Source organism: Amborella trichopoda, chromosome 2, assembly GCF_054954075.1.
Source record: "Amborella trichopoda isolate Santa Cruz 75 chromosome 2, AtrichopodaSantaCruz75HAP2 v2.0, whole genome shotgun sequence".
Classification (NCBI taxonomy): Eukaryota; Viridiplantae; Streptophyta; class Magnoliopsida; order Amborellales; family Amborellaceae; genus Amborella; species Amborella trichopoda.
Window position 1 is genome coordinate 11,426,932 of NC_142337.1, and position 10,617 is coordinate 11,437,548.

The window sequence follows — 10,617 nt, forward strand, 5'->3', positions numbered from 1 at the left end:
AGGTGGCGTTTGATAGCCGATCAAACGTAGAAAAGTCCCGCAGTTTCTCGGACGCCCCTTCCAAACCCTAACCTCACAGGTGATTTTCTCTCTCCTCAACTTCTCAGGTGATTTTCTCTCTCCTAAACTTCTCACATTTACAGATGATTTTCTCTCTCCTCAACTTCTCTCTAATATTCCCCTTGTCTCTCGCTCTCCATTCTCTGATTTTTTCCCATTGATTTTCTGAACGACCTCCGTATTAGTTTCTTGCTCCTCAAAAGCCCTCTTTCTCTCTCTAGTTCCTAACTCAGGGTGCTATTCCTGCACATTGAAGATTAAACTGGTAAGTGTCTCGTCTTCCGCTGCAAACTCCACAAAATGCATTCCTGCTCTCAATTCTAAGTGAATCCTGTACTTATCTCTCTCTCTCTCTCTGTAAATATATTTACGTTTTAAGAATGTGATGTTACTCTCTATATATGTTATTTCGTAGAATGTGATGTTACAGCGTAAGGTTTTTGTTCTCACGGCTTTGTTTCTTGTTGTGCTGTGAACTCAACTGAAAAGTCACGTTGAAACAAATGCTCTGAGTCTATGACTTGGTATTGCTTTTTGTTTTTCTTTAGAGGAGACTGATAAGTGTGATTTTCTTTTTAGTTTCTATCAAGTTTTTTTCAACTAGATATTGGCTGCTTATTGATTTTTCCTAGGGAATTTGTCATGGAAATCCGTTTTTCTTTTCTGGGTTTCAGAGATTGATAAGTGGATTTTGTTATTTTTGTCTTGCCTCTAGTTAAACATGGTTTAGTCTACATTCGTCAGTCCTTCATTTTCAATGGTTCTATTATTTTCTATCCCTGATAAAAATTCATGACATTGAAAATCTTCTATGATTTATTAAAATACATCTGTATGTTTTTCATCTATTATTTTTTTTTCAATCTATGCATATCGTTCGTTTTGTAAGAGAATGGTGTCTAAAATTTTGCTTGAATTTGATTTGTTTGAATGAATCATGAAGGGTAGCTTTGTCTCGCATAAAAAAATCCTAGAAGTTTCAAGGGCTGTGCTGATCATCGATCAATAAAGAATAATTTTGACCTATATTGCGCTATTATACTATCCACTCTCTACTACAGTGGTGAGATTTAGTATTAGAGAAATTAAAACCAATTGTGTTTCTTATTTATGTAAATGTTGGTAGCATCAGAGGGGATTGACACCTTTATGAAGTCTCCAAGCACAATAAATTATTCCTTGAATCTGTTTACATATTTTGGTATTACATTGGATGGATGAAAGGAACCTTATTTATTTACAAAATGCTATTCAAGATATGCACATCAGATCAATGAAATACATAATGAACAGTTAAACAGGCAGTTTCCTACTTTCCCAATGCCAAACAGGTGAAATTACTCCACAATCTATCAAACAGGGTTCCCAATTTTCACGCTACCAATTGTCACCTTCCTCCTAGAATCTAGGAAAGTCAACAGCAGGGATTTTCCCAGGGAATTACAGTAAAAGTTATCAAACACCACCTAAGGCAGTGTCAATTTCTCTGAATTCCCCTCTCACTGAGCTCGCCCTTCTAGCAACTCTAGATTCCATCTCTCTCTCTCTCTCTCTCTCTCTCTCTCTCTCTCTCTCTCTCTCTCTCCATTTTGTCTCTTTGACAACCTGCGTGGCTGCTCCTAAACCTTTAAAGTTCAAGCTGAGTATTCTTTCTCCATCCATTCACAATTTGGTTGGCGATTGCCTTGAATTGCAGTGATATTGTCTAGGGTTCGCCCCACGCTCCTTTTATCAATGGATGCCCCATGAATTTCCTTAGCTTCAGTAGGTTCGTGTCAAGGCCTGAATTTAAAGAAGCACTGAATAACTTTTGAGTGCATTTAAAGAAGCAATGAATAACTTTTGAATGCAAGCTTTTGATCGATTCAGGGGCTTTCTTCCATTGAGATCTTTGTCATGGATTTGGGGTTTTCATGGGGTTTCAATTAATGTTTTGAGGCTGATATATACATTAATGAAAGTTTTGAGCTTTGGTTGGTTTGAGAGATTTTATATTTTTGCTGCTTTTTTGGTTGAATATCTGGTCTGGAATTTCGAGGGGTTTTATTGTGGTCGACTGATTTCTAGGGTTTTTTGGTGATTGGATTCCTTTTTGTTGTAACAATTGGGAGGAACATTGAAATGTTATTGTTTCTGTCAATAGTATTGTTTCTAACACCAGGTCTTTGGCAGTAATATCTTTTCCACATATATAAAAAGCACCACATAGAAATGGCAGAAGAAGCTACCATGGTGGAGAATGACGATAATTACGTTGAATATGTCCCTGTTAAAAAGAGGCGAATGATGGAAGCACAAAAAATACTTCAACGTAAGGGCAAATCCTCCGCTTTGGAAGATGCAGAACAAGCAAAACTCACAGAAGCAAAGCCTAGCCTCCTTGTTAAAGCTTCACAGCTCAAGAAGGAGCTTCCTGAGATAAGCCCAATGGAACAGTTGGTCCTCCAAGAAAAAGAGATGATTGAGCACCTCTCAGATCGAAAAACCCTAATGTCTGTTCGTGAACTTGCAAAAGGGATTCAATATACTGAACCCATGAATACAGGGTGGAAACCACCAACTGCGATTCGCCATATGTCTGAAAAAGAGTGTGACATGATTAGGAAGCAATGGCATATATTGGTAGAGGGAGACAATATACCACCCCCAATTAAGAATTTCAAGGATATGAGGCTTCCTGAACCTATTTTGAAAAAGCTCAAAGCAAAGGGAATTGTTCAGCCAACACCTATTCAAGTTCAGGGGCTACCAGTTATACTATCAGGTCGTGATATGATAGGCATTGCATTTACGGGGTCTGGTAAAACATTGGTTTTTGTGTTGCCTTTGATTATGACTGCTTTGCAAGAGGAGGTGAGTATGCCAATAGTACCTGGAGAAGGGCCATTTGGGTTGGTGATATGCCCTTCAAGGGAGCTGGCAAGGCAGACTTTTGAGGTTGTTGAGCACTTTTTGTTGCCTTTGAAAGAGTACGGGTATCCAGAATTGCGCCCTTTGCTTTGTATTGGAGGGGTTGATATGAGATCGCAATTAGAGGTTGTGAAGAAAGGTGTGCACATTGTGGTTGCTACGCCAGGTCGGTTGAAAGATATGTTGGCTAAGAAGAAGATGAATCTCGACAACTGCAGGTAAATTATCTAATGATTTGGTGCTGATTTTATTTGGTTTTCCTTGTTAATTTGCATTGCTCTATATATGATGAATTTAATACCTTCAAAATTTTAGTTTAGAACAAACTTGCTAGGCTAAACAAGTAAAAAAAAAATGGTTATTATATTTAAAACATCAATGTCATACTAAATTTATGCATTGAGGCATAAACACTACACTATATGAATAAAAGATAAGAAGTGCGCGATTAGGGAGAGAGGATTAGAGGAAGAGTACATTTAGAGAGAAAATAGAGTTAGAATGTCACAATAAGATAGAGAGAACTTCAGCCTCAAAAAATAAGATAGAAACAACCTAGAGAGAGAGAGAGATGCATTAGAGAGAGGATTGAGAGAGAGAAAGGACATGGTTAAAAAAAGAAAGGAGTCAGAGAGTTAGAGAGAGCGGAGACACAATGCGAGAGAGGATTTATGGAGAGAAAGCACAAGACAATAGAGAGTTAGGGAGAGAAAGGGCATGGTTAGAGTGGGAGGAGTGAGAGAGGCATGGGGGAGAAAGGGCACATTTAGAGAGAGAAAGAGCACAATTAGAGAGGGTTAGATATATGAAAGGTGTAATTAGTGGGAGAGGATTCAGTGAGAGAAAGGGCATGGTTAGAAAGCCAAAGGAGTTAGAGAGAGAGAACAGGGGCAGCGAGAGGCAAACTTCCTAAAGAACAAGATAAGCAAACCGCATGCTTAAAAAAAAAACAAGATAAGCAAACTTCCATTCGGGATGGAAGCTGCAAGTTCTCATTTTTTGAGAACCTAATACTTCCTAAGTCATTTTTCTGTAGCACTCCCTATTATTAAAGAAGGAAGTGCTACAATAATCTGGAACTTCCAATTATGAAATTTGCCCCAAGAGAAACAACTGTGAGGATGCACTTGTACAGATTTGAAGATCATGAAACATGCTTCTATTTTGAGAAATTCAACAGTAGTTGAAATGGAGGCAGGATAATGCACTTGTCATGTAGTGTTATTTTGTCCGCCACGTTCATTCCAAACATGAGCATCAAACTTGCATTTTGTGGATTTGGAAAGTAGCTTGCAGACAAGCACAATTATCTTCTAAGGTATGGAAAACAAAAGATTGGGGTTCAGTCACTAACCACATCATCAAAGTTTGTATTTTTATCTTGTGTCTGGTAATTGCAAGGTATCCAAAGTTCATGGCATGGTTTTCTTATAGTTGTCCTTATGTTTCAGGCATGCTCTATGCCTTAAGGAGGAGGGCATAAGGTCTTGTGAGTTATTAGATTTGGGGGTTTAATGACTGGTGTCTTGCATTGGAGATGCTTGGGTTGGATCTATTGGCTCCTTTGTCTTTTCTTTCCGCTTTGATGAAACTCCTATGATAGAAGTTCATGAAGATCATGTTGTCATAATAATGTAGTTGTACTTTTAAGTGTGGTCTGTTGAATGGAGCTGATGTCTTCATTATTTGAGCCCTTGGCCAGTCATTAATTTTAGCTGTCGTTGTGCTTTTGCATGTTATGCAGTTGTTACTAAGAATTCTGCCATCATTAGTTGGAGAGCTGGCTGGGGACCTTGTTAGGCATGCCTTTTCATAAATGGGAATGAACTAGAACCACTTCACATGATTATCAATTTATCACGTGTCTACTAAAGTAATGGAATTTATAGTGGTGTGAGATCTAACTTGATGCATGAGTTGTATGATGAATTACAAATCAAGTATGAATCCTTGTTTTGTAGCAAGCAGTCGTATCCGTCATGACGGATGATACATGCATCTTGTATATGCTATGGCCTATGAGTATGACTCGGACTTCATTGAAGTTGCTCGCTTTGGCTATGTCTAATCCTTTTTACGGCACTAGAAAGGTGACCGAACAACAGTTTGGCCCCTATTTCAGGAAATTTAAGTTCAGAACATCAAGTCAAAACTACCTTCTCCTTTTCTTTGGTGTACTATATGTTTACTTGCTGATTATAAAAAGCTAGGCATATAGTATACACCAATCAAAATAAAAGGAAAAGGTAGTATCACTAGAATCTATCACTTTTCACTAATTCTAGATGAAACTGTTTAATAAGAAAGAGAATTGTTTCGTACATGATTTTCTATTTCAACAAGATCATGAACTTTTTAACTAATGGCGGTGGGAGTACCAAGCATGTTAACTGTTCTCTTTTGCATATATGTATGTCTTTTTTCTTTTCCTAGTTTTGGCGGATAATTTTCTTAGCTCATGATTGTTTTTTTTATATTATTTACATTCTAAGGGGGATGTCATGCAATCCTTCTACTTTTGGGCTCATTCCTAAACTCAGTTATTAAATTGGGATCCTATGTGATTGAGAGAATGATTTGTTTCTAATATGCTGAACAGGAAGATTAAATTCTTTATCTTACAAACAAGGGAGAGAGGGACTGTTTATATACACGTGCACAGGCATGTGTCTGTGTGACCCCCGCATGAGAGAGATGATTTGCATCAGTTGCTTGTTTGCTTCTCCATTTCTATGATAATTTTTTATCAATATTGCTTGCTTGTTTCTCTCTCTCTCTCTCTGTGACCCCCCCATGAGAGAGATGATTTGCATCGGTTGCTTGTTTGCTTCTCTATTTCTATGATAATTTTTTATCAATATTGCTTGCTTGTTTCTCTCTCTCTCTCTCTCTCTCTCTCTCTCTCTTTCTCCATGCATTGACCAGTTGTTCTGCAGATACTTGACATTGGATGAGGCAGACAGATTGGTCGATTTGGGTTTTGAGGATGACATAAGAGAAGTATTTGACCACTTCAAAGCTCAGAGGCAAACCCTCCTCTTCTCCGCTACCATGCCCAAGAAAATCCAAAATTTTGCAAGGAGTGCTCTCGTACAACCTGTGACGGTCAACGTGGGAAGAGCAGGAGCTGCAAACCTAGATGTGATCCAAGAAGTCGAGTATGTGAAGCAAGAGGCAAAGATAGTCTATCTCCTTGAATGCCTCCAAAAAACCCCACCACCTGTTCTTGTCTTCTGTGAGAACAAAGCTGATGTGGACGATATCCATGAATATCTCCTCTTGAAAGGAGTCGAAGCTGTGGCTATACATGGAGGCAAGGACCAAGAAGAGAGAGAATATGCAATCGCTTCTTTCAAGGCTGGGAAGAAAGATGTATTGGTTGCCACAGATGTCGCATCCAAGGGTTTAGATTTCCCTGATATCCAGCATGTTATAAATTACGACATGCCTGCCGAGATTGAGAATTATGTACATAGAATTGGGCGAACTGGTAGGTGTGGAAAAACAGGAATAGCAACCACCTTCATAAACAAGAACCAGAGTGAGACCACACTGCTTGATTTGAAGCATTTGTTACAAGAGGCAAAACAAAGGATCCCACCTGTGCTTAGTGAGCTGAATGATCCAATGGAGGATGTGGATGCGATTGTGAGTGCGAGTGGAGTGAAGGGGTGTGCTTATTGTGGTGGATTAGGGCATCGTATAAAGGACTGCCCAAAGCTCGAGCACCAGAAGAGCATGGCCATTGCCGGGACAAGAAGGGATTACTTTGGATCAGGGGGATATGGGGGAGAAATTTAAAGGGGGCTTTTGGTATTTTGTAGGTGGTCTGGGCAAGCATTTCGATTTAACATGAGTTGGGCCTAATTTAACTAGAGAGAGGCCGAGGAAGCATTTGGGCTGAACATGAGTTGAAGCTTGGTTCATGAGAACGGTGGCCGCAAGCATATACTAGGTGAAATTTGTATCATACAAATAAAAGAAGAGGTGTCTGAGGAGAATTTATTTGCATTTTCCTTGGGATGAGAGGAAATATGAAGAAGGAAAAGTAAATGAGAGTTGGTATTTTCCCTATGTACTAATTGAGTTGGAAAGCAGGGACATTCGGGGCATCTGTTCGATTATTCGCCCAACCTTGTCTGGCTTCAATCGAAAAGATACAAACCAGATCACATGTTGGTTAGCCTTGTTGTTCTATAGTTTTGATTGAACCTGGTTAGTCGATTTATGAGTGGGGTGTCTCCCTTGAATGGTGCATGTTGAGATTTGTGCTATACATTCGTCCAACTTGGTGATCACAACTGAACTTGTTAACATCCCTTCTTTTGAAGGGGCCGTTTGGGTACCTGAAATTATATTGTTTGTGCAATACATTACTGATGTAATATATTACCGGTCAAATACATTATCTGAAAATGAGTTTTTGCTGTTTGGGTCATGCAACTTGAGAAATACGTTGTTACTGTTTGGTTGTATCCAAAAGAAATCTAGGACATGCATTCCCGCTCATTTTGGCTTGGAAAATGTGATGTTTTCGTGTACAGATTGTAATATCTAACTTTTTTTAGGATATAATGTCATTTGAAACGATAGGTAAAATACTTGTCATGATATATTTTACTTAAAAAATATCAATCTATGTCATGGTATAAATATTTACTTAAAAAATCTCTCACGCCCTCTCACTTCCCAATGCGTTTCTCCCTCTCTCTAGTAAATTTGAGGAGAAAAGAGGGGTTATTCATAGCTTTCAGCTCAGCAACATTTTCAATAGAAAATATTTTGAGAAAATAAAGTCCTTAACGGCTTCAGCTTATGAAACTTCTTTTATTTTCTGGGTTTCAACCAATGAAGAAAATTGCAGAGAAAATGGATCATATGTTTATATGCAATCGAATCTCTTGCCTTTCTCTAGATCATATGTTTTTTTGCAATCGAAGCTCCCCTTGTTATTCTCTTTGATGACCAGCCAATACCTTGGCAAACCATTGAATCGCTTGCCTTTCTCCTCATTTTGATAGCCATTAATGGCCCTAATCTCATTAAACCATAGGTTGCCTTTCTCCTCACTTTAACAGCCATTAATGGACCTGGTCTTATCAAAACTGCTTCGAAAGAGATAAAATGGCCTTTAGAGAGAGAGCGGGGAGGGCTTAGCAATTGGGGCTCAAGGGAAAAGGGTTTCTGAAAGTGTTATACTTGAGGAAAAAGGGTTTCTGATAGTGCTATAGAAAGAGAGAAAGAGAGAGAACTAGTTTTAACGACTGTGACAGAGAGGGAGGAGGTGAGTTACAGAGAGATGACTTGAAGAGAGAGTGCGGAGGGCTTACTAGGAAAGAGAGATACAATTGGGAAGAGAGCCACATACAATAGAGAGAATATGGTTTTTAAACTGACCTCAACGCACAGAGGTTAATATTTTAGGGCGGGTCTGGGCTAATATTACCTATCAAGCCCGATAACAGATTTCTCAGCCCTCCAAGCGCGAAATGGATTTCAGGATTTTGAGGGAAATCTTGGGTAATGTGTTTTCATTTCCTGCTAACTATATGTGTAACCAAATGCTAGAAATAGCATATTTTTTTGTAGGACCCGGTTTCTATGCAGCCAAACCCGCATAAGTAGAAATGAAGGTCTCTTAATAAATCTATTTTTGAGATGGATTTTAAGACTTAATTTTTAAAGACATGTAATTTTTAACATGGAGATCATGAATATGAAAAAATAAATAAATTTTAAAAAGTAAAAATAGAATTCTAGTAAAAAACATTTGGACCGTTAGTTTTCATTGTTTTTAGATGAAACACCTACTTGCATCCATCTTTAAGATGGATGTTCTACACTTTCTAGGCCGCATATGTAGAAACGGGGTCCAGCCTACATGAAACAGTTTTCCTTTTTTGTAATCTACTTCCCTGTAATAAAAATACAATAAAAATACAAGTACCCAAGCAGCCCCTAAAAGAAAGAGCAAGCAGTTCAAAATTGTTGTCAATGTGACCTTGTGGTGGTCTTTTATGGATTTAGTCCATGTAGTGAGTGGCCGCTTCTTTGTGTTAGGGGAAACATGCGTTGGAGAGCCGGAGGTAGCACCTGAATTGCTTTTGTTTTTGCGTATTTGTTTGATGTGTCAATGTTTGCATATCGGTTGGGCTAATCGGTCATATGGAAAACCGGTCTGGATCGGTGATGGGGAGAAATAGATGGATTGATTCTCCAGTGTGAGTCATTAGAAATTGATAAATATTTTTTTAAAAAATAAAAATATCAAAAAATATAATGTCTGGGAACTGAGTGATCTTGCTAGCCCAAATCCCCTTGCTCCCTAGCAAACTTGTCCTCTTCCATGATGAATCAAGGTGAATTTGTAAGAAATGTATGATTCCCGGTCTAGTCAGTCTGGACCAATTCCGAGTCTGGATCAGTGATTCCTCACTTGTACCACTGATTTTAAAAACATTGATCTTTGTCCTTGGGTGCTTCATGTTTTAGCAAATTAAGTAGACATTATTTTTGCTTCCATTTGGTTTCAATCATCTTCACTCTTTGGCCTTTAGGAGTGTACATACCCTCATGTGATCTCTTTAAGTGGATAAAATCGGTGACGATATTCTACTTGCCCTTCGTAAATTTTTATCTTATTGAAGTAGGCATTAACTGATTACTAGGGTTGAGCCAAATTAATTGAAAAAATACTATGATGATGATGAAAGGTTGAATGAAAAATTATCCTGATATGTGTGCATATTGAACCTTTTAAGCCACTGGACATAGATTTCCGAAAGCAGAAACCAAAGGACCAAATTCAAATGGTTCTTAATGGTTAAGGGACCCCCTCTCTCTCGCTCTCATGGTTCTTAATGGTAACCCATGAGAGGGACCTCTTTCTCTCTCTCTGACACACAAAAACACGAACAGGCATGTATACACATGCACCCATATAGATGGACCATCTTTGGACTAAAACAGTCTGAACTCATTGTTCACTATTATGGGGTTGTCTGAAATTGTTCGAATAAAAAATCCCCAAATTCAAAATCTCTATTAGCTAACCTAAAATAGTGCAATATCATCAAGTAAGTATCAAATTGTGAGAGGTATGCCCTAGGCAGAAAAACATTTCCATCCTAGCCGCTATTAAGTATGGGCCAAAAAAAATCATTGGTTAAGGTGTTGATGATTGTGAATGTATACAAATTTTAAGTCCTACAACGAATTAACAAACGGAGAAGCCAAAAAAGGAAAATGTTAAAATTATGTTAACATTTAAACATGGAAAAGTAGTCTGTGTGTCGAGGAACACACTTCTACAATACCATCGTCAGATGCTTGTAGCATCCATCCCTCAAAATTTCAAAATCAACGTTGTTTGAATTATGTAAATAATTTTTTTTTTCCTGAAGTTACTACTTATCATTGTCGAGATTATATATTCCTCAAAATTTTGAATCCAAAATCTCTCTCTGAAATAGATTTTTGAGAGAGGACTCATCTGAATAGGTGAGTCGGCCGACTCACAAAAACCTTGCCCATTAAACACAGCCCTAAATTATGACACTGTCCACACTGCAACTTCCTCCCACATCTCAACATAAATCAAGCAAATAAAACTCCAAAGCTAGCCATAGCCAAGTTCCACCAAAAACC

The 10,617-nt window shown here is 38.3% G+C and overlaps 1 protein-coding gene across 5 annotated transcripts; it reads left to right on the forward strand.

Annotated features, from left to right (window-relative positions):
• LOC18447984 (DEAD-box protein abstrakt) lies at positions 1-7,386 on the forward strand. 5 transcript variants are annotated; one of them, XM_088857993.1, is made up of 4 exons: positions 1-107; positions 246-325; positions 2,233-3,188; positions 5,907-7,386. In XM_088857993.1, the coding sequence occupies exons 3-4, from the start codon at positions 2,272-2,274 to the stop codon at positions 6,769-6,771; spliced, it is 1,782 nt and encodes a 593-aa protein (XP_088714119.1). In that variant the 5' UTR covers positions 1-107; positions 246-325; positions 2,233-2,271; the 3' UTR covers positions 6,772-7,386. The 5 variants fall into 5 exon arrangements, with proteins under 5 accessions (XP_088714119.1, XP_088714120.1, XP_006858127.1 ...); XM_088857994.1 differs by having other exon boundaries at positions 1-79; XM_006858065.4 differs by having other exon boundaries at positions 1-325.
• Positions 7,387-10,617: the final 3,231 nt, after the last annotated feature.